Raw genomic sequence first — 24,848 nt, 5'->3', positions numbered from 1 at the left:
TAAATCATAGAGTAGGCTGTTGGACAACGGAGCTGTAGAGTCAGTACCTGATACTGTTGCCTTACTCAAGACATTCTAACCATGGTTAGAATATTCAATTAATTAGGCATCTCCTGATCCGCTTGGTCCACATCCGCCGTTTCAGCACCCGCCGCGCCATCATCTCCAGGAGTCGGTTCTACTTCAAGATCTTCCATTTCATCCTCTGGCATCTGTAGCTTGTAATAGGCATATAAATCCTTCAATTCCAACCATTTCTGGGTACCTTGAGTCGCTCGAGTCTCGTCAGTCATGTTAACGTATTCCAGGCATTTTTGCTTGATTCGGTTAGTCGCTTGCAGATGCGTGTCGGCATCGATACGGTTTCCATCCAGTTGCCTGATGTCAACGGGTATCGGCATCTCGAGGATAGTGCGAACAGTCGTGAGTGTGGGGTCAGCTAACATCCTGTTAGTAACCCTGTAATTTCTAACCATGGTTAGAAACTTACGATCACCTCTCTTGCGTTTTCTAGTGCCGGATCTTTCAACCATCATGTTCATCCGCTGACGCCGGGCGCGTTTGAACTCATCAAGGTATTCTTCCTCTAATGTCTTGTACTTCAGAGGGCGCGCATCTTGAAAACCTGGTTTTTCTGGTCGAGTATCGACTGGTCGGGCAATATCTCTCCTAAGAGTGAATGATCCTAGGTCCTCATTGAAGTTATCACGGTCGAGGTTATACCCCACTTTCTGCAATGCCATGTCGAGTTCTACAAGCACTTCAGCCGCAGCTATGTATTCCTCCTGCCAATGAAATTAATAACTCAATCTAACCATGGTTAGAAAGAGAGTATGTAGATACTAACCATAGAAGCGATCAAATTTTTCGGACGAAGGGAATTCTTTCCAAGCGGTATGATATAGCCCCACTCAAGGGTCAGGAGCATTTTCCGCTTTAATTCACGGTAGTGGATCAAAGCGCCAAAAACATCCCCCTCGTCAGCAAATGCAGCACGGGTCAACGGGTTGTCAAGAGCTGGAGTCTTGAGCAACATCATGTTATCACGAAAATTAGTGTCAACAATGATATTTCCCCATGTTGGGGTTGGCAGGAGTTGGTCTTGCTATAATCCCATTAGTATTATTCTAACTATGGTTAGAAGCTTCACTTACAAGGGTTGTTTTATTGTTGAATTGAGCCATATCACCCCTGAGGCAGTCCGCTTTCTGGTGGGTCACCAGGTTGACGATATTGGCCCAACAAGTCTTGGTAAATCGTTGTAGATAGTCTTCATTTTTTCCCTCATCCAGTAAGTTTGTCGGTAATGTCTTGAGCTAGTATTTATTAGCTGAATATTTCTAACATTGGTTAGAAATATTTTACCTCTGTTTCGACCACGGTGTCTCTCCACATAGTCTCCTGTTTAACCTCCTTAAGAATTGTCAGGATGAACTGCCGGGCAATCTCTGTATCTGTATCCTCATTAAGCATGAGTCGCTTAACCTCTGTTGTAAAATGAAAGTATTGTAGTGCGTGATTCGCCCGCTCAGGAAACTTCCATGTTGGTTCTACCCATGTTAGAATATGCTTTAGTAGCTGGCAAGTTGGCTTGACTGGATGCTTCTCAAGTTGGGTCCATTCCGACCTTCTCATTATTAGTATCAAGTAATATTTAACTTTGGTTAGAAAATCACCTACCAACTAGGACACTCCAAGTCACGGTTATCACGAAGTGCATGGAAGATCCTGACGTATTGCTTCTCATCCAACATATCCATGAAGTCAGGCCGACGATGTTCGAAATTAGCTCCACCAACGTGGACTGGTTTAGACAGTTTCGGCAGGGCCTTATTCGATCGATATTCAACCGGGAGGGCAAATGGGCGTTTATGCGGGGTTTTCCCGTCCCAATAATCAGATGTGTTCGGAAAAAATAGAAGACGTAAGTGAAAGTCGGGTCTTCCAGCAGGAAGGGAGAAGATCTTCATAAAATCATTCTTGTGCAGCAGGTTTTCCGATCCCCCAAGGATCTTCGACATGAAATGAAAGTACTTCTTGAATTCGGCGATCCAAATCTAACAATGGTTAGAATAATAATAAGAGAGTGTGCATGAAAACTCACGAAATCAAGTCGAGTTCCCAACATTCTAGTGATCAAGGCCCAATTAAATGTCGCCTCGCCATAGCGAGTCGACACGTAACGAAAACAACTATTCTTCCACGCATCATTACGGAGAATTGGCTTGATTCGAGGGGTGGTATCCGGGGTGATCCCAAATGTTTGATATAGCCAGCTGTCAAATTCGGTCTTGCTTGAAGTTAGTTTCTGCTGATCCTCGGCAGACAGGACATTCCATTTCGATATGACATAATATGCAGTATAACCCTCGGAGTTTTGAAGGCTGACGGGTTTACTATTCGCGCAGAGCGCGGCCAGTAAATTCGAATCCAGATCATCAATAGCATATAAGTCGATTGCCCAGCAATAGTCCTACCGATTGTTAGATGAATTTTGATTTTAACCATGGTTAGAAAATAACTACCTTGACTTCAGGCGCTTGAATTACGTTACCATACTGATCATTTGCCCCTTGCTGTGCAAGTTTCGCCTGTTCCTCTAATAACGTAAGAAGTGCCTCGACGCGATGTTGACCATTTCGGAGAACAGGTCGAACCAGCCCGGAATATCTAATAAACGATCCCTAGTTTTATTAGTCCAGTATCACCCAGAAAAAACTAACCATGGTTAGAATCATACCTCGCTGCCTCTACTGACTTTGACTCTATTTTCCACATCCTCCAAAGTCACGCCATCTGCTATATATGACTGAAGAATGCTTGCGAACTCCTCCTTCCGAACAGTCACAGTAAGTCGTGTGCGATTAGAATATCGTTGGATTCCGTGTTGGAACGCGCTGACGAGTTGGCGAACTAGACGGTCAGAAATTGTTCGGTTCCGTCCTTGCTCAACTGACCACACCCGGTCAAGGCGGCGTATATCGATTATCAAGGTTCCCAGGAAGTGGTCCCCAAGTTTTTCCTGTGTTGTATCTTCAGTTGCAATAAGACCGGTTTGGGGCGCTCGCGATCTAGCCTTGGGAGAGGCAGTCTGCCTCCCGGCACTTTTTGGTGGCATTGGAATCTAACAATGGTTAGATTTAACTGGAAACTACTGATAAGTTCGTGAAAAGATTGCTGGATTTCAGAAATGGGGTTCAGAAACGAAAAACCCAGACACCTAGAAAGAAGAAATCAAAATTACCCTTGACAGGTGAGAGATGGTATCTTAACCCTTCTACATATTCACTACTATATTCACTGATGATAATAATAGAAAATCTAACCATTGTTAGATTTTCCCCTGTTCACGAACCACCTAACCGCCTGATCCTAGTAACCACTCGATCCTAGACTTGATATCTCCTATTCACAGACTACTTCACGAACCGCTTCACGAACCACTTAACCACCTGATCCTAGCCTCCGCTTGATCCTAGCAACCGCTCGATCCTAGTCTTGATATCTCCTATTCACGAACCACTTCACGAACCGCTTCACGAACCACTTAACCACCTGATCCTAGCCTCCGCTTGATCCTAGCAACCGCCCGATCCTGGCAACCGCTCGATCCTAGTTTTGATATCTCCTATTCACGAACCACTTCACGAACCGCTTCACGAACCACTTAACCACCTGATCCTAGCCTCCGCTTGATCCTAGTAACTACTTGAACCTAGCAATCATCTGATCCTAGCCTTAATATCTTCTATTTACAAACTATCTAACTGCCTGATCCTAGCCTCTGCCTAGTAACTATATAATTCTAGTAACTATCTAATCCTTAGAACTACTTAATTCTTAACCCTATTCTAGTACTAACTTAAAATAATATTATAGTATAAAAAATGGGTTGGGTCGGGTTTTCTAACCTATCCTAGTTAAATATTTAGTCTAGCTCTATTTAGTATAGTATCTTACTATAGTAGGTTAGTCCTGTTAATCTCCGGGTTTAATAGGTTAAACCCGCAGAACCCGCCCCAAACCTATTATGGGTTGGTTTAATATTATTAATACCCAAACCCGCTGCGGGTTGGGGTCCGCGAGGCCTTGACCCGCCCCAACCCAACCCGTATGCATGTCTAGTTAGGGTTACGCTGTATTTTAGGAGAGAGGGATATTAAAAACAAAGAAAGAAAAGGAAAAATTAGACTAGTAAAATAAAATAAATTACAACAAGACAGCGAGTTTATCGTAAGAATAAAATAGGTTAAGAAAATGCTGTTGTCAGTTTAGTCAAAGGGACGGCACATTCAGACAATATCCACTGATTGTCCATCCTTTTCTTTGTCTTCAAAGGGCCCACCCAGTTCGCCCGGGCGATGTTAGAAAGAACGCTAGTTGTATTTTATTGATTGGATCATATCTCTGGGTCTGTTCGTGCTTGGAGGCCTTCAGCCACGTAACCGACCTGTAGAGTGACTGTGCCGCAATGCTCGAGCGTTTCCTCGAGCTCCAGGCTCCAGCCCACCCAACAGACAACCCCTGCATATTCGGAACGTGATTGGTCAGGATTGGAGCCCCTTTGGCCGCCGGCCAAACAGATTTACCCCTGCGTTGTAATTTTGGAAAGTTGGGATGCATGCGCTGAACCTGCGATGGTGTTGATCGGCAATTTTTCGCCCCAGAGTTGGCGTGTAAGCGCTCAGGTTGGGACTTTGATCTGTAATTTTGCCTTGAGTTTTATTTCGGCCTCGGGGAGCGCCGAAAGGTTGGGTCTTTTGTTTCTGGGAAATGTTTCTTGATGGGCGCCGAATATTACACTGAAGCAGCCGGGGAGCAGACCCCGGTAAGAAAAATAAATAGACGTAGAGAGAGAGGGAAAGAAAGGGCGAGCAAAAATACAAGAAGATATTGAGAAGCATTATCAGACGTATTAAACCACGGCAGATTTTGGCTTAAGTTTTCCTGTAGTGTGCTATAGAACGTGGTTGCCCACCAGGCCTCTACCTCTTCTATCACAGCAGTGGCCCTGACTTTAATACTTAAGAATGCCTGCAACGCAAAACGAGACACCCAACAATCAACGCCGAAAATGCGCAAGATGGACCGAGCATGAAGATGAGTTGTTGCTCAGACTGAGAAAGGCCGATAGTAAAATTTCATTTTATATGTTCCAGAAGGTACGTTGCAGGCCTGCTTGCCGCGTTATATAGTCACGTTTAACTTACTCCCCCGTTAGGAATATCAAGTCCATTTTCCCGATAGAACTGCCAGCGCATTAGAACAACAATACAGGGTAAGTGAGACCAGACTGAAGTGGAGTATGCTCACTGTAGACAGAAGCTGGAGAACTCAGAAAAAGACGGAAGAAAGGAGACACCGAAAAGTTGTATCGCCGTCCTTAAAGTACCCAAGCGCCCGGCTGCTCCTACACCAGATACTATGGCACATAGTGGTCCATGTAAACAGCCCAGACTGGGAGGCGAACAAGACGGAGGGATGGATTGTGATGTTGCACCTCCAATCCAGATCGGCCAGATACTGCCTGTGAGCGACGCTGTCTCTATTAGTGAGTGGGCTATACTAACGGGTATAACTTTTACAGCAGAGTCACCCACAGTATCCTCAGTATACAACTCCGAAAGCTTCCACAACAGTCCCACCGCGATATGGCCTCCAGCAGGCCAACTTGCCAAAAGCTCCCCAGTTCCAATCGTCCTTCTCGTCGGGTTCATACAGATCAGTTGTCCCAGCCGCCGGGCAAACTGTGCAGTATCCCCTTACAACGCCCAGCTTCATACAAGCAACCCCTCAGATCCCAGTCCAGAGCGACACCGCCATAGAAAAAAGCCCCAACAACCATCCCACTCCGGCGCCACCGGCACCAGCCCAGGACACACAGCAAACTCATTCTACAACTCTAGCCGAAAGCCGAGAATCCACCGACGGTGAGGAAAGCGACGAGACCTCATCCACGACAGACTCAGAGCTTCCAGACCCTGACTCTCTATGGCATCATGACCCCCCTACACCCCGGGAACGTTCACATTCACCTCAGCAGGGGTCTGCCCCCACCTCATCAGCAGAGGGCTGCGCTACTACGCAAGAGGAGAGAACTCCTAAGAAGGCAGAGCCAACCCCGAGCACGGAGCCACTCCCGCCCTCTGCCCTCAATCTACTAAACGACCTAAACGAGGACCAATTCGACCAGGCCATACTACATATTACGGTGCGGCGCTCGCGAATGCGGGAATTAAGGAGTATCCAGAGGGAGACTGGGGATACTGCACTGCTCAAGCGGCGGATCGAGGAGTTGGAGAAGCAGCTGACTACTCAGAACAAACAGATACAGAGCTTGGAGGCCGAGGGGAGTTTGCGGGTTGCCGCGTTGGAGAAACAGGTCGTTGATATTGTGGCTCAGGGGAGAGAAGATAGATGGAGGCTTGAGAATCTGGAGGGGTTCATCGAGGAGAATACACAGTTACACAATAAGTGGAAGGCACAGGTGGGGAAGGGTGTTCCGGCTGGGAAGGTTTGATTTTAACTTGATGTTTAGGTGGGATTTAGCTATTTGGGATGGAAAGTTGCTACGATAATGAATGGACTTCTTTATGATACTACCCACTGTGTTGACGAGCTCAGCGTTTTAGAGTGGTAGACTGGCGCAGCACAGGCAACCATAGTGGCATTGCTGATGCACTGGGACAATCGGTTCAGCAGCTGAACGTGGGCGCTTGCATCCGTAGATTGGGGGCCAGTCTGCAAGTCCAGGGCCAGTCTGAACCACCAAAAATACAGCCCCGATGGTGTATATTCTAGGGCAATGATACCATAATAAAAATACCGATCAAACTCCCAAAGATCAACTGTGGCCATATCTTACAATACTCAAAGAGATTGTACTTAACAGTCGAAATTCATCAAAAATACCATTTTTACTTACCACACTGGCGATCCCTGCCTGGGTTCTTTTTCTTGGTCTTTATTTTATTTCCGGTGCTCCACTTCTCTCCGCGCTTGCCGGCGCTATTTTAATCTTATTTCGAGTCTCGTGGGCGTAAAATATGAAAGTAACCGTTATGGAGTGTTCACAAGCGTATTGTCGGTATCTTTCCTTTTTCTACTCTCGCAAGGTTGACCAGCGATGTAGACCCCTGCAACCACCCCTGCAGGCAAAGCCACAGTGAATCCAGGCTGCCACTTCTAGGACTGGGGGCTGGGAAACAGGAACGACGGAGACGAGATAATTCTTCATCTTCAAACTGTAGAGCTCGTCTGTCGTCTTCGAACGGATTTGTTATCCTCCTCAAACGTCGTCGCCTATCGAATATCGTATATATTGAAACCGATATCTTGTCTTGGCTATGCCTCCACAGCACAGAAAGACCCGCAATGCCTGGAGCCGCGAAGAGAACCGCCGTCTTTTGCGCCTGAGAGAGGAACATAAGGATCTTAGTTGGGAAAAGTTTCATGAGGTAGGCACACCGTACCTCCTCTTCAACATGGCTAACTTCAGGCACACGGCCCAGTTAAACTTCTTCCCAGACCGAACACTCCAAGCACTCCAGGTCCAGTATTTCCGACTCCACAAAGGGCGGAAGAAAGCCGCCATCAGGGCTCGCAGTCGCAGTCTCGCACCAAGAGCTAGTATCCGTCCAAGACGCACCACGGCCGCGACTCGCCAGCGGCGCGCAAAGGCGAGCCAGACCAAGTACCCGATCGTCTTTGATAACTCGGACGACGACGACTACGAAACCGACCATGGCGATGAAGACGGAGAACGAGACTTGTCGAGAAGTCAAACGCCGCTGGTGCGAGCTTTGCCAGAACCCTCGATAGAGGATAGATTGCAGAGAGCCCGAGAAATGACATCTGCAACTGTTCAACCTGCAATACAGCCTTCTACCAGAGACGAAATTGCACCGTCTAGCCATACCGGTAAATTGAGACAGCCGCCGAAACCTGTTCTCCCGAGTACCACGGCGACACCAGAGCCTACTGCGGATCCGTTCGCTCAGTCGACGCCTACTAATCCAACTCCCAAGTACAACCAAGTGCAGGGGTCACGGGCGTGGTCGGCGATCCATACAATCCCGCCGTCTCCAGAGTTAACACCGCACTCTGCGGGTCCTGTCCACCAGTTTCGCGATGCATCCTCCGTGGCCTGGAACACATTTGGCGAGGCATCAAGCACAGTCTCAGGGCAAATTCCTCGCAAGACCAGTGATGAACAAGATATAGGCCCACGCGCGTCACCTGCTACATCCCCAAAGCCGGCCCCGGCAGGATACTACTTGAGCGAAGCCACCAGCTATCTAGCCCTATGGTCCGAAGTCACCGAAAGCAAGCACGCGGCTGATATAGAGAAGCTGCAGGCGGAAAATTCCCGGATAAGGAGGGAGTTCGAGGCTCGCGTATCCTCTCTTGATGGGATTGCTGCTGAGCGGGATCGCCTAAGGGAAGAGAAGGGGGAGTTGGAGAGACGCATTGAGGAGTTGAAGAGGAAGACGGAGGAGGATATCCAGCGGATAACGGGGGTCTGCAGGACTATGAGCGAGTTTGAGAATTTAAAGGTTCTTGATATGTTGGGGTTTAGGACGAAGCAGTGATTGATACCTTCTGCTCAACCTATGCGCAACACCGCGAGTAGTTGGTGATTCGAGAGAGACTTCGCTATACCTGCCCCTTGGATTATGACTTTCATGACTACAAATGACGAAGACCAGGTTACAGTGCACGGCCAGTAGTTGAGAATTCTATTCCTGATAGCCTAGAGGCATAGAACAATTGACTTGGGAGACGACGTTGAGTCGCCCCAGTAACATAAATAACGAAGGATAAAGTGGCCTGTCAAACACGCACACACAGAAAGAGCAAGGCCACGGAAGATGAGAGGATAATATGTTGAATAATATCACCCCTCTCCCTCAAAGCCTGTCTCGCGACAGCACTAACACCATCACGGACTCGTCGAAGCATAGGCAGCCCTAGATATCAGCCGGGCCATAATAGTGCGGACCTGTTTGTTTGCAACGGTCGTCCTCTGTCTGGACAATCACGGACCACCAGTCAGGGTGGTCGACAACACCGCCGGCAACGGTCTTGCCGTTGTACTCCGTCTTGCAGTCGTGGGCAATAACCTTGACACTGTCCATAATGTTTTGCATGGGCATGATGCGAGACTCGCCACCCTATATTATATTATAACAAATCCAGGTTAGTAAGCTGCTGCTGCGGCTAGCGTAGTATATAACGTTATAGGGGAGGAATGTGGGTTCAACGTACCTCGTCACAGTAGCGGATGCTCATATGAGACTTGCAGTACACGTCGACGCACGTGTTACCGTCAGTCCCTACAGAAGATACCCAGTGTTCGACCTCGCCGAGGGCGTATCTTAGCTTGTTAAAGCTGGGGTGCGAGGCCTTTCCCCAGCAGTTGACGCTGTGTTGCTACAAATACTCAGGTCAGTAAGGAGGGACAATATATTGGTTTGTGGGGGGGACATACGCCGGAGGCAGCAGTGGCCAGCATGGCTATTGCTGAAATGACAACGTCGAGTCGCATTGTTAAGTTCGAAAATTGAGAGTGAGAACTGTTGGACTAGATTGTAGGGCTGAAGGTGTGATCCGCGATAAGAGGCTGGAGAAGTTGGTGATCAAGTCAAAAGTTTCAGATGCGGAATGAGGGATATTTATGCTCTTTAAGATTGGACTGGACGAGCTATCAGCGTAGTGAGAACTGGGGCAAGACGTGTTTGCAGAGGTATTCATCAACAGAGTCCTCATGGTGATGAAGGTTCAGTAACAGCAGCGTCAAATATAGCAGTACATATGACCCATAGTAACCATTTTGCCCCTGGCCAGATAGGCCTGGCCCTTTACCGGCCGTGTTTTCTCTCCTGCTCATGCAACACTAGCGATAAAAGATTATGCGTGACTTAAAGAAAACATATCCTGTCACCGCTGGATTAAATAGCCAGTGCCTTCTATGTGTCTAGACTTACCACGGTTTTACATACAGCCCAGATACAGAAGAGGCTATCTCGCCGGCCGCTGAGACATTCATAACCAACTGTACTTCGAACTGCATCTATATCCTATAATGGCTAGATGCAGGAGCTAGGCCTGGCCGCACTAATCCACTGTGAGAGGCATCAACTACAGCGCTATTGCCTTAGTACCCAAGTGGCCTAGATAGTACATACAGTCAATCAGGGCTGAAAATTCACAAATTCAACCACGACAGGGCCGCAATGACCAAGGCAAGGGCCCGGGCATTTGGTGGTGACACTAAATATTCGTAACTGGCTGGCGAGCAGTTTGCTAAATTGAGAATCTAGAATTCCGGTGAATCGAAAATTACTTTCTAAGCCCTAAAGCGATATCTATAAGTGCTATATACCAGGTCACGGTGAAGCTGTTATTCATCTGCGTGGTGTAGCGGCCTGGAATATGTGAACCGTAAGCATCCTCACAAGGGAGTGGCCATGTTAGGGATTTTTGACCTCTTAAGGCCTGTTATTGTGCCATTGGCCTCGTGAAATTACTGTGGTGACTCGCAACTCCTGGAGAGGAGTGCCGTCGCTGTTGCCTCAGGCTCCACGGAGCAGGAGATAACTATATTTCCGTATCGAAAATTCCCGAATCAGGGCAAACAGGGGCTACCGCGAAGCCACAACAAACTCTACTACCAGGAGATCTTCGATACAGTAATAATCGATGTGATAACATTCTGACTTATTCTAAATCCAGTACATCGCCGAGAAAGCAGGGAAAGCGTACCAAGCCATGATCGAGGTCCTCGAACCACAGGAAACAGCAATGTAGGGTTTTACGAATCTTGTTGAGCAGCAGCGGCCCGATATCACTGTAGAAGCTTCTGGAAATTCGGTTCAGTCTGGCAAATTAATGTTAATGAAGATCATCTTGATCCTTCGTGAAGAGTGAAGACCGAAGGGGCCGCGCCATTCTGAAAACTGAGTACGTAGGGATTTTCGTCGACTCAGAATCAATTGACGTGACGGGAGAAAGTACTCGAAGCTTCTGCACCATCAAACACTAGACCAAAGGGTTTGATGTCAGGCGTCCCGTGGCGCTCCTTCATTTCCGTATTCACGATTTGGTGTTGTGCTCTCCTGAATAGCAAGAGCGAAAGCGGTTAGGATACAACGCTGATAAGAAGATGACATTGTATGAACCCCTGCCTTTGAACCTGGTATCGCGGCTTCTCTGTACATCTCAGTCCACCGAGGCGTGCAAACTGGAAAGCTGATCTTGTTGAGCCTCCATCCACGAGTCGACGGGGCGCGGATCCCGGACCCGCGCGGCCCGACGATCTAGTCCGGAATGGGGCGATCGGAAGGTCGGGCCCTGGCGCTAGGCCGTATACAGTTAGTCGCCTGCTCGAACCGGTGTGCCAAGTTGGGCCTCTGATTGGCTACTGCCGTACTTTGTACAAGGCGGTTTTCGTCGATTATTCAGGCAATCATGCACACCCGTTGACCGGGACACCATCCTCACACCAGTGCCCCTGCAAAGTTTTCCTTAGCAGGCTTTACTTCTCCTGGTTCCTGCGTCGCTGGGTATGTTGCAGAAGCCAGTCCAGCGGCTGAACGTGTAACCAACTGCCATAACTGAAAGAGCGAAAAGGTGAGCATCCAGCGTGGTGATCGTTCGGGATCTAACTATCTCACAATTAGATGCCACCTTCCGAGCGTCGAATACGAGGCAGACCGCGCAGGTGGACCAAGGATGAGGACCGTTTACTCCTAGCGCTCGGCGAGAAATTCCCTCAACGTGGACAGCTCCGGCAGCATTTAACTGTATGTTCATTTCGCTGACAATGCTCTTCCTGTTCGCAGGGTTTGCTCTTGGATTACCATGTCCTGCACCGCTGTGGCACCGTATGAGGATATAATGTTAACCCGGAAAGGCTAATCTGATGTTGGCAATCTAGGATAAAGAGCTAGAGCTCCGAGACCAGTTCCCAGGGAAAACTATTGCGGCTCTCATGATACAGCACATGAGGCTAGTAAAGGCCAAAAGGGGATCCAAGACAGAAAATGGCTCGGCTGGGGTGGTGACAAGAACTCGTGGCAGCGCAGGACGGAAGGGGCCAGAGGATATTGGAGATGGTGAAGCTTCCGACTCAGAGTCGGATTCGGAGTCGGATCCAGATTCGGGAACAGAGAATGAAGAGGATCGGGATACCGGAGCGGAAAAGTGCAGCGATACAAATGTGAGAGTCGTGATTCCGAAATACAGTATACCCGCCGTCGCTAAACCGCAAAAGAGCCAGAGGAGCGCTATACTAGACCCAGTCAACGACGGAGAGTCATATCCGGTAAGTAAAAACATACCTGCAACTCAATATTGGATTGTCACGCCCAGAATGCATGCTAACGGACATCGAGATTACTTACCGAGCTGGGTCTTTCATGTGCAAAATGGATCGACCAAGTCCAAGCCCAACAGAACAAGACGTAGGGTCTGGGTCCAGCCCCTCTCAGCTGTCACCGGCGGAGATGGCTAGAGCCGGTGGACGGTTGTCAACGGCCATGGTCCTGTACGGCAATGCCACCAAGTATCACCAAGAGAACCTAATGAAGGAGCGTGAGCTTCTCTATGCAATTTCTGAGGCGGCCGACGATATCGATGTGGCCGAGCAGCGGGTACAGGACGCGCGGTCACGCAGAGAGAATCTGCGGCGAGAGCTGGATGAGGTCAGAGAGCGGGTCAGGGTTGGTGCCGAAATGGATAGAGTGCTTCAAAGGCAGCTTCACCAAGTTGACTGTTAATAAGGGTATCCTCTGCTCTGTCACACAGAACTTCACTGTTGTTTCTCCATTTGTTTATGGAGATATAGTGAATTAGAGATTTGGCATGGTAGCTGGAAAGGCGCAGGCAACCATAGAAGCCAATGTTCTACCCGGCTATTACGTATGGAAAGCCGGAAGCGAAGCGGAAGTAGCCTGATAGAGTGAATTCAAAGTAGAGACTGACTCAGACTATGAACTCCAGTGAGTACTCTACTTGTCATCTCTGTGACATCGTATAAACACATTCCAAGTTATTATATACAATGAATACAATGTCCGCATGGACATCCCTCGTAGTAGAATAACAGTTTTTATTCACCTTCGGAATTCTTCTACTATTCACTGTTAGGATAGAGAAAAATCTCTGCTGCGTTCTATGCTATATAAACAACCTTCTATGCGACCTTCTACTCGCATTCTCTAGTCTGCAACTGATTCTCTCTATCCGTGACCTGAAGGCTGATCTGCCCATTTCCATCTGGCTTCAGATCTTGTTAGCTTTTTCCTACTAAGCGAGTTACCTCCTGCACCATAACCTCTAGCTCGTGCACCGAATGCCAGACCTGTGGACCGACGAGGAGACCGAGACTCTGATTCGTGCGAAGAAGGAAGATATCCTTAGCGTTCGCCGTATCCAGGTATGATCAAACCCAGGTATCCCTCATGAAGACCTTGGTTGCCATGCCATTCCACCCTGGGGGTTTAGATGCAACGATACAGTCACTGCTGCATTGCAATACCAGCGCAGTAACTTGGGCTGACATGTTGTTCAGAAAACTCTCCTCCCTCACAGATCACTCACTGCGATCTACCAGCGGTGGTCTCTTCTCCGCGGCACTTCTGGCTCGCCGACAAACATGGTCGGGACAAGGCGGACGGTGAGCCAGCTAAGACCTGCGGCTACACAGTCTCACCCGCCCGCAATACAGCAACAAGATTCCGACGATGGTCCTGATATCTACGAGGATGCTTCTTCAGCGTCTGGCTCGGATGAAGACGACCAGATGGACGAGGCGCCTGCTGTAGAAAGCGCAGTCGACAGAGTAAGTAAAGTCAATCCTCTACTTCAGTTTCGCTAGCTAACCCACCCGGAGGCCAGAGCTCAGATTGATGGGCAGGAAAACGGCTATCCGGTCGAGCAGCCGGAGAATACAGAAGCCCAACGCGTGAGTCTACTGGATAAACCTTTGAATTGCATTAATTAACTCCCCGAAGCCTTTCTTCCCCACCCAGCCACACGCCCCGACCACGCCGAGTCCTCTGGGGCCTTCCTCACAAGCGGACTGGCGACGCAGAAGGAACGATCTTGCCGGGCCGGAGGTGCGCAAAGCCCTAAGTGACCTTCCCGATGAGCAGGTCGCGGAGATTGACTCCTTAGGACAGGAGGCAGGGGAACGAGAAACCAGCCCAGGGCTGTTTAGGGCTGTTCTCACAAACAGAGCCATTGCGGCGATGGAACACAGTCGGAATGGGCCCAGCGTTCGACAGAATGCAGGGGGTGGCGCGGCTGCCGGGTCCTCTGGCACACAGATGACACTACGCTCCGCAACGCGAGCCCGCCAAAGGTTAGCCGCAAATGTGCCTACTCCACGTCCTGAAGCCCCAGAAGCCGAACCGAGCGGCGAGCCCAGAACCCAGCTACAGGGTCAGTCTGGGGCTGCTACGCAACCAGATCCAGAAGATCCAGACGCTCCCGATGAGATAACGGCAATGACCGAGATGGTCGATGTGATCAACCTGGAGCAGCCTGACCAGCCAACGTCCCAAGAGCGGGTCCCCGTGAGAACACCGGAGCAGGTCCAGCAGGCCCGACAGCGGAGGGCAGAGGCACGTCGCGCCCGAGAAGCCCCCAGACGTGCCTCTAGAGCGACCGCTCGACCCCAAGGAATCAGACGCCGACCTGCGGCCCCCCGGGGAAACCCACTAGCCAACATCCTCAGCCGGCCAGTCGCCCCCATGCTCGCCCGAATTAAACAGGAATCAGACCAAGACGCCATGCACTGGGAGCGCCACGTGGAAGTCTCCGAGAGGTACCGCGTCACGTCTGCTGCGACACGCCGCCGGGCTGAGCAACTGATCATGCGGTTGAACGGGCATGGAACACTTACAGTGGCGGATCTGTACAATGCGAGAGGTCTGCTCGAATGCCACCAGCTCATCCGGTTTGACACCGATCACCAGTAGCGAAGCAGCGTCGGAAGCTGCGGTCCGTCTTGTCCTGATATCACCCTTGCTTTCGAATCCATCTCCATCTTATATCTCGCATTTCATTGTCTGTTCGGTCAGGTATTTGGAACGACTGAGTGGCGGTGGATAAGACTAAATTGTGTACATTTTCAATTAGCTAACTTTCATATGAGTTAATGAATCGGATACTGCTTAGCGACTTATCATTCTAGTAAACCTCCACCTCCACCCTAAGTCTGCTTCAACCCTACAGACATGACAACAAAGATGTTTCAACACGTTCTAGGAAGTTCTCGCATTGATGCGCCTCGACCGATTGAACGATGCGTAGAATTGCTGTCTCAATCACCGCCCAATTCCCTAACTCCCCACCAGGGCAGAGGCGAGGGATGGTGTCCGTAGCGTATCTAGCGTGAGATCCTGCTTTGATATCTGAAATGAGAGGAGCAAGTGGAGTCAATGACATGCTGGCATGACAGTTTCTGTGCAAACATTGAGGTTCTTTCTTTCTATGCACACTCTGTGAATCCCACCACGTGATGTTGAGCCTGTATACCCTCGCTTAACAGGCTGTGAGGCAATTGTATCGCACAAAGCATGATAATTACTGGATGGTCTGCTGGTATTAATCTCATTTCACATCTCATCACTCAGTAACAGTAACCTGAACGCGTGGCCCCCAGAACGCGTTGGCTCGTGTGTCTGTTTTAGGGTGTTGTGAGGGCTTACCTTTACTCTTTATGGTGTTTACCCTTTTTACCCTTACAACACTACTCGCTCTCTTCTTTTACCATTCTCACCACTTCTGGTGTTTTCCCATTTACCCAGAGAGATTCCTTCTTTTGAATTCCTGACATACCAGCAGTCTCTTCATTGCTTACCTCTATCCTTCGTCCACGCATCCACCTGGCCTATCAACAAGTCACTATTCACCAGCTGCATCAACAGCAATCAGGCAAAATGTCCCTGCTGCGCGCCCCTCGCAGGGCATGGACTGTCGAGGAGGACAGTCTGGTACTCTCGCTTCGCCAGCAAGATCCTCACATCCCCGCAAATCAATTCGGAAACGCAAGTCTTCTCTTACCCTACTCTGTTCTTTCGTTATCAGTGCAGGACCCAGTTTTACTGACTACAGCTGAATAATAGAAATACCAAAGCTCCTTTACTGAGCGCACTCCACTTGCCATCAAAGTGCGTCTGGCAGACCTGACCAGGTCCAGATCTTCCCAGGAGCTAGCTCCCAACGGGTATGCACAGGGAGGCCCTTCGGCTGCTATCCCAGCTAAGCGTCCTGGAGAAGATGGTCTCGACGCCGCTCCCAGTCAGAGACCCAGTATGGGACCATTTGATCAGTCTGCCCAGAATGGCGGAAATATCGATACTGGCAACGCCTCTGAGGATGCCGATGGGAGCTCCTCCGCCAGAAGCGGCCTCGAGGAGAACAAGGCCGAAGAAAGCCCCACTGGCGAACAGATGTATGACACCGATTCTATTAGTGACTTGGAGTGTTTCACAGGTTGTGGCTGTACTGAAGCAGATTCCGATAGTGACCATGAGTCTAAATCTCAGGCTGGCTCTGATAATCATGCTGGCACTGGCTCGGCGGATTCGAGTGCAAATGGGGCACCGGTAAGCATTGCATATGCTTCTTTCAGTCTCTGGGTTCACTAATATATGCTAACACTTCCGGTCTCTCGGTAGGCTGTCGGTACTAATGAGACCTCCAACCAGGGCGCTTCCCAGAACAGTGCTCCTGTTGCCCTTGATGTCGGAAAGGGACAAAGCGTGTCTGCTGCGGACTCCTCGTCAGCCTCTGCGCTCGACAGACTGGCCTCTGCCGCTGCATCCCAGCAGGCAGTATCGTCGCAGCCTGTAATGGCCCAGGGAATGGTGAACCCTCCGCCAGTCCATCCAGCTCAGCAGAGTACAGCAGTCCCGATCATGTCTCAGACTCACACTCCGACTCAGACTCAGAGTGCTGTGCAAAGTGCCCCTGCACTGGGCCCGCGTGAAACGGCCCCGTTTTATGGAACCCCCCAAGTTCCTGTACCGAACATGATCTCGAACATGAATTCAAACATGACCTCGAACGTGACCCCCGCCTCTGTTCCTGGGCCACCCGGGCAGATCCAGGGAAGTCGAACTGCTGCGCCGCCCAGAGCAAGACCCAGAGCAAGAACAGCTCAACAGCCCCAGGTAGCTCAGCAGCCCATGAATTACGACATCAGCAACCCCACGGTCATTTCAAACCTAAACTCTGTACCACTCTCTTCTCTCTCCGCTCAACAGCAAATGTTGTTAACCCCCGGGCCTCATCCCTGGCTACGGCAGTTAGCTGGCGTCCGTGAACCAATCGGCTTTCGAGCCACAAACACTATGTTGACCGGTTTAATCCGGGAATTCGAACATTTGAAAAGCACCTACTACACTGATACCTCGAATGAATATCAGACCGTGAGCGAGCGCTGCGGCGAGCTATCGCACCAGTTACGACTGACCAAGCTGCAGCTGGACAGCACTAAATCGGGTTTGTTAAACACCGTCTCTCGTCTGGAAAAGGACATCCAAGCACGTAACGAGCGTGTATCTGAACTCGAGAATGACGTTGCGAAGCTGAATGGTAGGATCGTTGCCGCGTGGCAGAAAAACGCCAAAGAAACAGCTTATTTGGCGGATCCGGAAAAACGACTCCTTGCGCAGGAGGAGGAAATCCTGCAGCTCGGTGAGAGGTTGAAGGCGCGCAATAGAACCATTGAAACGTACGAAAGGATCCTGACTCGTGGTGCGGAAGTTTTCAGCGACACGGTGCAGCAAAACCGGAACCCCGACCAGAACCTCAACCAGAATCCCAATCAGAATCTCAACCACAATGGCAATCAGAATCCCAATCAGAATCCCAACGAGAATTGCAACCAGAATGGCAATCGGAACCCAAACCAGAGCCAGGACCAGAAGCAATCTTAGTTGGGTATGAAATTTGGTGTCGCTTGGGAATTGGCGTCTTATGTTGGTGGGTTTTTGATATCTAACCTGGCGTCTATCACGGTGTTTGAGTACCATCGCTTTTGACTTCAGTTTTCGTTCAGTCTTTAGTTAGCCAACTGCTTCGTTTACATGTTGCATGAGCTTGAATTTCTTTTGTCTTTTACCGTCAGCTTGTCTACAAGGCAAACCGGCTTGGACAAGTATCCAGTCGGTTGGGCGACGCCCTTATCAACAAGGCCAGAACCAGCTCAGTGGGCTTGAATGTATTTTAATAAAACCAAGAAAATGAATATCTTGCTGGTCTCATCTTGCCCCAGTGATCAGGGTAGATTATCACCCTGTAGAATACATCTGTTGTACGGGCACTCAGATATGAAAGTGAGCAGAATGTGTTGGCTTGTGTTATCCTTCCACCTCCAAGTGAGAGACACCACCACTGTTCCTTCTACACCTGTTTCTGCGTTTCAGAAATCATCCTGTTTTTTAGGCACCGCTGATTTCTGTATTTCTCATATCCAATCTGGTCTCTTGGTAATAACATCAGCGGTGCTTGTCTCAGTTGGCTACTTTCAATCAGCCTTGAGGGTGCGTTAATGGCGATTCCCTCAAATGCCGGCACTGAATGGATCCATGGACACAATATGAAGACAAACGTCTTCCTGACCTCATTTCTCGAAATCCTGGCCTTTCGGGGGCAGAGTTTGTACGAGTGTGTTCACCCTGTGTTTCGAGACCCATGCCGACCTTTTTTTCGCTTTAGCTGACTGATAATCGATGTTTAATAGGCATACGAGGACATATTCGAATCCCGTGGCAATACCCATGCGGCGAGCCATATTGATCAGACCTGCTGAAACGGAAAGGTTCATAATGGGCGCACCAAAGTCCGTCAGCTCGCCAGTCATCCCGGCGAAGACGTCCGCCGACGATTCAATCACATCACCTACGAAACGTAGGAATCGGCGAAATTTATCAAATGGCAATCGGCCAGGCCAGATGCAGCGGGAAGCCCAACAGCACTCCAGTGAAGCCAGAACCGATCTCAAGTGAAGAATTGCCGTTTGAGTTGGAGCAGACCAGTCTCACGAACTGTCTACAAACATCAACGATGCCGCAGCCGCGTGAAAAACCTCAAACCCTAAACAAATAAGCTCTTTATTCTAGCTATACGTATCAGCTTCATCTGCTGAAGCACTTCAGATACTATCTTTGTCTCCTGTTTCTGTCAAACGTGCAGAGTCAGCCAACGCTGCAAACGCAAACGAGCCGTCCAACACCAGCAAGACTACACTCAGATAATAAATACACCAACAGCGACCCTTCCTGAAGATGGTCTTTCATCAACCGATATGCCAAACACAACACCTACCACCTCTACGACCGCTCCGCAGCAAAACCTCTCGCTCTCTTCCCTTAGCTCTAACTCCAAAGCAACAACGTCTACCCGTCCGCTCCTCAACTTGCCAAGCCGGTATCAACTATGGGATCGTCGGGACAAGCCCAGACAGTACAAGCCAGTAGCGACAGTTCACCGACGCCCTCCATCGCTGGCACGGCAATGGGGGCAAACACTACAAGGCCGGTACGATCATCTCAGCCGTCAACCAGCCCGAATATCGTCTCTATCACGGAGTACGAAGCAACCCCTAGCAACCAAGAACAGCCACGGCAGGCCTCTACCAGCAAGGAAGTCGATGAAGTGCCCATCAGTGCCTACGAAATTCCCTCACATCCGAGCCTACCTCTCTGGGAAAGGCTCCTTGATTCGACTCACCGAGACACGATATCTTGTCTTGACGGGCTCGGGAGAGTGGAGGATGAGTTCAAGAGCTACACACGGCGGCTGGAGGAGCAGATTTCTATCTTGAATGAGCATAATTCTCGTCTTATAGACCTAGTGAGCCATTGCAAGAAATCTGAGAGAGAATATGCTCAGTCAGCTCGGCAGTGCTCTACACTTCTTGCTGCCGTTCGTAAGTCGGAAGCGGCTTATATTGGCTATAACAAAAATCTTCACGAGCTTGTTGAAGCCCACGTCCGCTTGAAAGCCATTCGCGAAAAGGCACCGGAGCCCGACAGCCATATCCGTGCGTCTGATCATGAGGAACGACTTCGAGCAGAGGAAGAGGAGATACAGTCTTTTGCTGAGACAGTAGAGGAACATGAAGCTGAGGTCGTGAAGCTCAGATCGGTGACCGCTAGGCTCGTGCAGATTGGGAGTAAAGGGTCTCAATCTTCCAAGGATGGGGGTTAGTTGGGACTCACGAGGCATCTACCAGAGTTTTTGCCACATTTATGTTTGTCAGAGCACTTTGGCTTTCAAAGTTCTAGGTTCAGCTAGTCAACTGGTACATTCTCTATGCCATCAGCCTTCAATATAGGGTATGACCCAATATCTGAATTTGTTGAATACCGTGCTCTCGCTCGCTGCTTTCCAATACTATTAGGGGGGCAGATATCTCTCCGTTCTCCTTCATCATGACATTGCGATTAGAATGCCTTAGCTCGGTTACCAAGGTGACCTTTTCTAAGACAGTGCGATAGTAGCCTTCACCGTCAAGCGTATACATAGGTACATAATTTCATTCCCCGTAATCTTTTCCATGCCCAAGTGGATTCATCATTGTTGTTTTTTTTTTTTTTGATATCTTCATTCACTGTTCTCCTTCCAGAGCCTATCATATTTCTTTCGAGGATTCCACCGTACCTACTGACTTTCAGGAAGCCAATTGCACGCATAGTTAGAGAAGCTGATAGACCTTATACTATTAACCTACTCATTCACTAAACCTCTAGACTGACTATTCCAAGACCTCAATTTTCTCTCTCTCAAATTTCTCTAATATTTTGAGAGTAACTTTTCTCAAGTTCACTCTCTTGGATATCCTGGCCACTCACATGCATACTGGATCTCATTGGTATCATCCTGTGCATCCTTAGCCGGGTTTCCTACATATTTACAACCTGAAGTCAATTGAAGCCATTTTTCTTTGTTTTGACTGGCTTTCTATCAGCAGAAAAACTACTTGTGATCACAACGCATCACGATGCCCGACACGACCACACACGCTTTCATCAACAACAATGTCGACGTCGCAATTCTACCACCCTACACTCCGCGAAATACCACCGTTTGGACAAAGGACGAGATTGCCAGTTTGGTATATTATCGAGATCTACACCGTAATCTATCATGGGGGGACTTTGCCAAAGTACGTCGCGTCTCCTTGGTTCACATCTTATCCATGCTCATCATGCAACTCAATAAATGACCTGCTAACTCAGAAAAACAAAGGCTCGGCCTCTTCCCGGGCAGAGCAGTCAAGACTATGCAAACGCGCTACTCCTTCGGTAGACGCGTCCTCGGGCCTACGACACCCACGCAGCCGCAGCTACCACTCTATCTCGCGCCTCCTGCCTACGCTTCGCCTCCGGTCAACGACGTACCTCCGGTCTATGAATCACCTTACCCCTCTTATCCCAGTCCAACGGCCAACACTGGAGCATACGACGGTAATACTATAACTCTCAGTCCAGGCGAGGTTGACAGGCCTTTCGCTCCCATGCCCGAACCATCACTTCGCCCTGGGGCATACGAGGACAATACAATAGTTATCGAATGCGCTGAGAGTGAGCTTGGTTCGTGTGCTCCATGGAATGCTGTGGCTACCAATTTCAACGCTGGGCCGGACCAACCCGTGATGCGGGCTCCCGACGTCCCTATTCCTACAATCGGAGAGTCCTTCCCTGGGGACGAAGATAGCGGGAATGATGCAGATCAGTTTGGCTATGACTACTGCACTCGATGCGAGGAGTGCCAGTATTGTGAAGACTGCAAACGCCTAAGAGATGATAGGACGCCGTCCATTGACATTCCAGATAATGTAAGATACCCCGATTCTAACTGCGTCTCTGATATCACATAGGCAGACCAACTAACGAATGCTCAGTTCGACACTGTCAGATCCGATGGCTGGACAGCGTTCCGTGCACGCCCCGTACCTGCTACCCCCGAGTTTGAACCATCTCAATCGCCCAGCGATATCGATCTTATCGTGACGCCCCCGGATGCGGTCGACGTGATGGCTATTGACGAATCGCCGGTCCAGCGAATAGCGCGGGAATGTATCGATGCCTTAGCCTCAGGAGCTAGAAGAGATGAGACGGAGAGGGCGTTTGATTTGTTTAGTTTTAGTCGATCGTATGAGGATGCGGATATGCGGTTCTGACTCTGTTTGATGTCAGCGCTTTGACTAGTTCGTTGATGGTTTGGGGAAGTGAAAATACTGTTGAGGAACTATTAACGAGAAGGGAAGTATTGGATATTTAGCAGGGCTGATATTTTCAAGCTTTCTGTGAATGTTGCTTTGACTGTCCCGTAAAAAGTGTAACGTGCAGGCGAACTCTGAGTGGCCCCCCACCTGTTAACCTGCAGTCCAACAGCATTTCAGAGTAACCCGGCTATCACCATTCTGGTGATGTCTGGAAATCTAAACAATGAATAGTGGTGTTCAGTGTTTGGGTCTGATATTTTTCCAACTGCCGCGTTTGTTCCCCATTATCTCTGTATCTCAACCTTCCACATATATATATCACCATCATCGTTACTCCTGTAGAAAGTCAACTTACTCCTGTATTGTATCCATCCAGCGACATCCAACATATTCTATCTTCCAGTATCCCATTTCACCACACAATACCACCAAGCGAACCGAAATGTCACGCCAAACCCCTCCACTGTCCAAGAAAGCACCAAAGGATGAAGACTGCATAGTTCCAAATTGGACGGACGAGGAAACTGGCCGCCTTATCAACCTTCGAAACGCGAGCCCCGATGTATCATGGGAAATGTTTAAGAGAGTATGTGGCATATCGTTGATGTTGGCTGTCGCGGCTTTCTCGACACCGGTTTTAATGCGATGCTCCTATATGCCCTGATTCCTGCTTTGCAGCGATGTTCAGCAACGACGATATCTCCCAAGAAGCATTTGCTAACTTGAATTGTCCGGGCTATTAGGAATTTTACTTTCCCTACAGAACCTCAGCCCAACTAGAGCAGGAGTACACATCTCTCACTGAAAAGAGTGTCCCACGAAAGAGAGCCAGGAGTGAAGATGATGACGGTGATAATGTTCCCACGAGACCTAATAAAAAACGCTCAAAATCAGAATCGAATGTTGGTGACAGTATTCAACGGGTAATATATTCCCACTTCACCTCCCCAGTTTCCTGCCATCATATACCCTTCACGCTGTCCTTCATGTTTCCTCAGGTGTTATCTATCTCACTAACCCTTCACCAATCTCAAGCATGCATTTGACCAAAACGAGCCGATACAACTTCCAAAAGGTCCTGAACCGACGGTATCCAACCCTGGTGCTGGGAATCGGTCAGGATACGCGCAACAGCTACCCGACCAGGCTGTTGTCGCGGGAGACAGTCACGCTCCTCATCGTCCGCAAGATCCAACGACATCCACCGGCACCACATCGAACTTATCACAAACTCAACAGGAACCGACTCCCCCTCCGAATCCGGCAGCATCTACTCATGCACACAGAAGAAACGCAACCAGAAAACCAAACTGGAATTCATTCTTCCTTCCCCTCCGACCAGCACCAGCTCCGCCGCGCGCTCCGCAGATTCCATCTATCTCCCCCTCCGGCCATGTCACGCCTCGACCTCAGCACGGCGATGCTCAACAGGTGGAAGACATACTTCCCTTCTGGATGCGGAGAGGGAGTTTACCGAGTGATGGTAACATGTCCTCAATATCAACCAGGCTGTCTGCGCTGCAAGGGATTGGCGAGTCTGTTTCGAGCGAAATAGGAGAGATTGGGAGGAGCATTACCGCTGTCTCTGAGCGTCTAGGCACGGTGTTCGGCTCTGAATCAACAAACGCTCTCACACAAGCCATTACCTCTCTTAACGCAAACCCAGATCCAAATGCCGCGGCATCGGGCGGCCTTCCGGCAGGCTCATCGGAGGTATTTGATTCCCAGGGTCACGCTGAAGTTGATGGGCTTGGTGGAGATGGAGAAACGACGGAGGATATGGGAGAGGAGGAAATTGACGCTGGGAATGCGACAGACGCGGATGACAACTTCCCGTGAGCAAATTCTGGAGAGAAGTGCCAAAACGAAGCTTTGAGGAGATGAGGAGGATTGGCGAGGACGCGGCCAACGATGATGATGCTGATACGGTGTTACCACAATTGTGACATACAGAACTTGAAGGCAGTTCATATGCCAAGGGAGACGATTTTGTGGAGTATTATTTGGCGTTTTGGTAGTATTTTGAAGTTATTGTTAGACATTTGTTTGGATATTGATGCAGGTGACAGTCACTGTCTCATGGTATCTAATTATATTCCCCTAGCTCATCCTTTATTTTTGAGGTGTTCTGGTAATGCCTAAAAAGTTGTAGGAGTGCAGAATAGAGGCGATATCATGACTGCCTACTGTAGTTGCACCACCAGAGATGAGACAACGGAAGCGTTTTGGCATTGTCCTTATTGCCATTCACATTTCTAGACTTCTGTCCGTATAGCACTTCAAAAGCCTCGCATCCTATACTGCATCCAATATTTCTGTCCGGCATAGTATTTCCGTATAGTCTACAATTTCAGTATTCAACATACTAGGGACTGAGAACCTACAATGATTAAAAGTTTGAATGCGGGACTGTAGGTGTTCAGTCTTTGAATCAAATATCTTTACATCCGCCGCGTTTGTCTCCCGTTTTGCCTCTGGCTTGCACCGTCCCTTCCTTTTATCGCCACGTTCAAAACTCATGTAAACAGCCATCTTCTCTTAAAGATCTGATCTTTCTAGTTACCGACGACTTACTCTATCTTCCAATCTCTGATATTACCAC

General features: G+C 49.2%; 9 protein-coding genes across 9 annotated transcripts; 7 read left to right on the top strand and 2 right to left on the bottom strand.

The window, feature by feature from the left end:
• Positions 1–98: 98 nt before the first annotated feature.
• Positions 99–3,118, bottom strand: APUU_60336S (uncharacterized protein; the record flags this gene model as incomplete). Its single annotated transcript, XM_041693565.1, has 9 exons — positions 99–439; positions 491–785; positions 848–1,105; positions 1,155–1,316; positions 1,366–1,627; positions 1,681–2,057; positions 2,105–2,473; positions 2,526–2,684; positions 2,741–3,118. The coding sequence occupies 9 exons, from the start codon at positions 3,116–3,118 to the stop codon at positions 99–101; spliced, it is 2,601 nt and encodes an 866-aa protein (XP_041559482.1).
• A 1,912-nt stretch (positions 3,119–5,030) lies between these two features.
• Positions 5,031–6,520, top strand: APUU_60335A (uncharacterized protein; the record flags this gene model as incomplete). Its single annotated transcript, XM_041693564.1, has 4 exons — positions 5,031–5,162; positions 5,222–5,278; positions 5,323–5,529; positions 5,588–6,520. 4 exons carry the CDS (start codon positions 5,031–5,033, stop codon positions 6,518–6,520), a joined length of 1,329 nt encoding a protein of 442 aa, XP_041559481.1.
• Positions 6,521–7,346: 826 nt separating this feature from the next.
• Positions 7,347–8,591, top strand: APUU_60334A (uncharacterized protein; the record flags this gene model as incomplete). Its single annotated transcript, XM_041693563.1, has 2 exons — positions 7,347–7,457; positions 7,512–8,591. The coding sequence occupies 2 exons, from the start codon at positions 7,347–7,349 to the stop codon at positions 8,589–8,591; spliced, it is 1,191 nt and encodes a 396-aa protein (XP_041559480.1).
• Positions 8,592–8,969: 378 nt separating this feature from the next.
• On the bottom strand, positions 8,970–9,547 carry APUU_60333S (uncharacterized protein; the record flags this gene model as incomplete). The annotated part of the gene is made up of 3 exons (XM_041693562.1): positions 8,970–9,173; positions 9,268–9,432; positions 9,491–9,547. 3 exons carry the CDS (start codon positions 9,545–9,547, stop codon positions 8,970–8,972), a joined length of 426 nt encoding a protein of 141 aa, XP_041559479.1.
• A 2,134-nt stretch (positions 9,548–11,681) lies between these two features.
• APUU_60332A (uncharacterized protein) lies at positions 11,682–12,779 on the top strand (the record flags this gene model as incomplete). Its single annotated transcript, XM_041693561.1, has 4 exons — positions 11,682–11,804; positions 11,939–12,220; positions 12,275–12,325; positions 12,396–12,779. 4 exons carry the CDS (start codon positions 11,682–11,684, stop codon positions 12,777–12,779), a joined length of 840 nt encoding a protein of 279 aa, XP_041559478.1.
• Positions 12,780–13,354: 575 nt separating this feature from the next.
• Positions 13,355–14,984, top strand: APUU_60331A (uncharacterized protein; the record flags this gene model as incomplete). Its single annotated transcript, XM_041693560.1, has 4 exons — positions 13,355–13,438; positions 13,574–13,843; positions 13,895–13,966; positions 14,016–14,984. 4 exons carry the CDS (start codon positions 13,355–13,357, stop codon positions 14,982–14,984), a joined length of 1,395 nt encoding a protein of 464 aa, XP_041559477.1.
• Positions 14,985–15,947: 963 nt separating this feature from the next.
• On the top strand, positions 15,948–17,951 carry APUU_60330A (uncharacterized protein; the record flags this gene model as incomplete). Its single annotated transcript, XM_041693559.1, has 3 exons — positions 15,948–16,079; positions 16,134–16,616; positions 16,689–17,951. 3 exons carry the CDS (start codon positions 15,948–15,950, stop codon positions 17,949–17,951), a joined length of 1,878 nt encoding a protein of 625 aa, XP_041559476.1.
• A 1,501-nt stretch (positions 17,952–19,452) lies between these two features.
• APUU_60329A (uncharacterized protein) lies at positions 19,453–22,201 on the top strand (the record flags this gene model as incomplete). Its single annotated transcript, XM_041693557.1, has 3 exons — positions 19,453–20,221; positions 21,258–21,856; positions 21,923–22,201. The coding sequence occupies 3 exons, from the start codon at positions 19,453–19,455 to the stop codon at positions 22,199–22,201; spliced, it is 1,647 nt and encodes a 548-aa protein (XP_041559475.1).
• Positions 22,202–22,688: 487 nt separating this feature from the next.
• APUU_60328A (uncharacterized protein) lies at positions 22,689–24,085 on the top strand (the record flags this gene model as incomplete). The annotated part of the gene is made up of 3 exons (XM_041693556.1): positions 22,689–22,832; positions 22,990–23,169; positions 23,282–24,085. The coding sequence occupies 3 exons, from the start codon at positions 22,689–22,691 to the stop codon at positions 24,083–24,085; spliced, it is 1,128 nt and encodes a 375-aa protein (XP_041559474.1).
• Between the last annotated feature and the right edge of the window lie 763 nt (positions 24,086–24,848).

This window comes from Aspergillus puulaauensis, chromosome 6 (assembly GCF_016861865.1).
Source record: "Aspergillus puulaauensis MK2 DNA, chromosome 6, nearly complete sequence".
Taxonomy (NCBI): domain Eukaryota; kingdom Fungi; phylum Ascomycota; class Eurotiomycetes; order Eurotiales; family Aspergillaceae; genus Aspergillus; species Aspergillus puulaauensis.
This window is presented reverse-complemented; position numbering and strand designations above follow the sequence as displayed.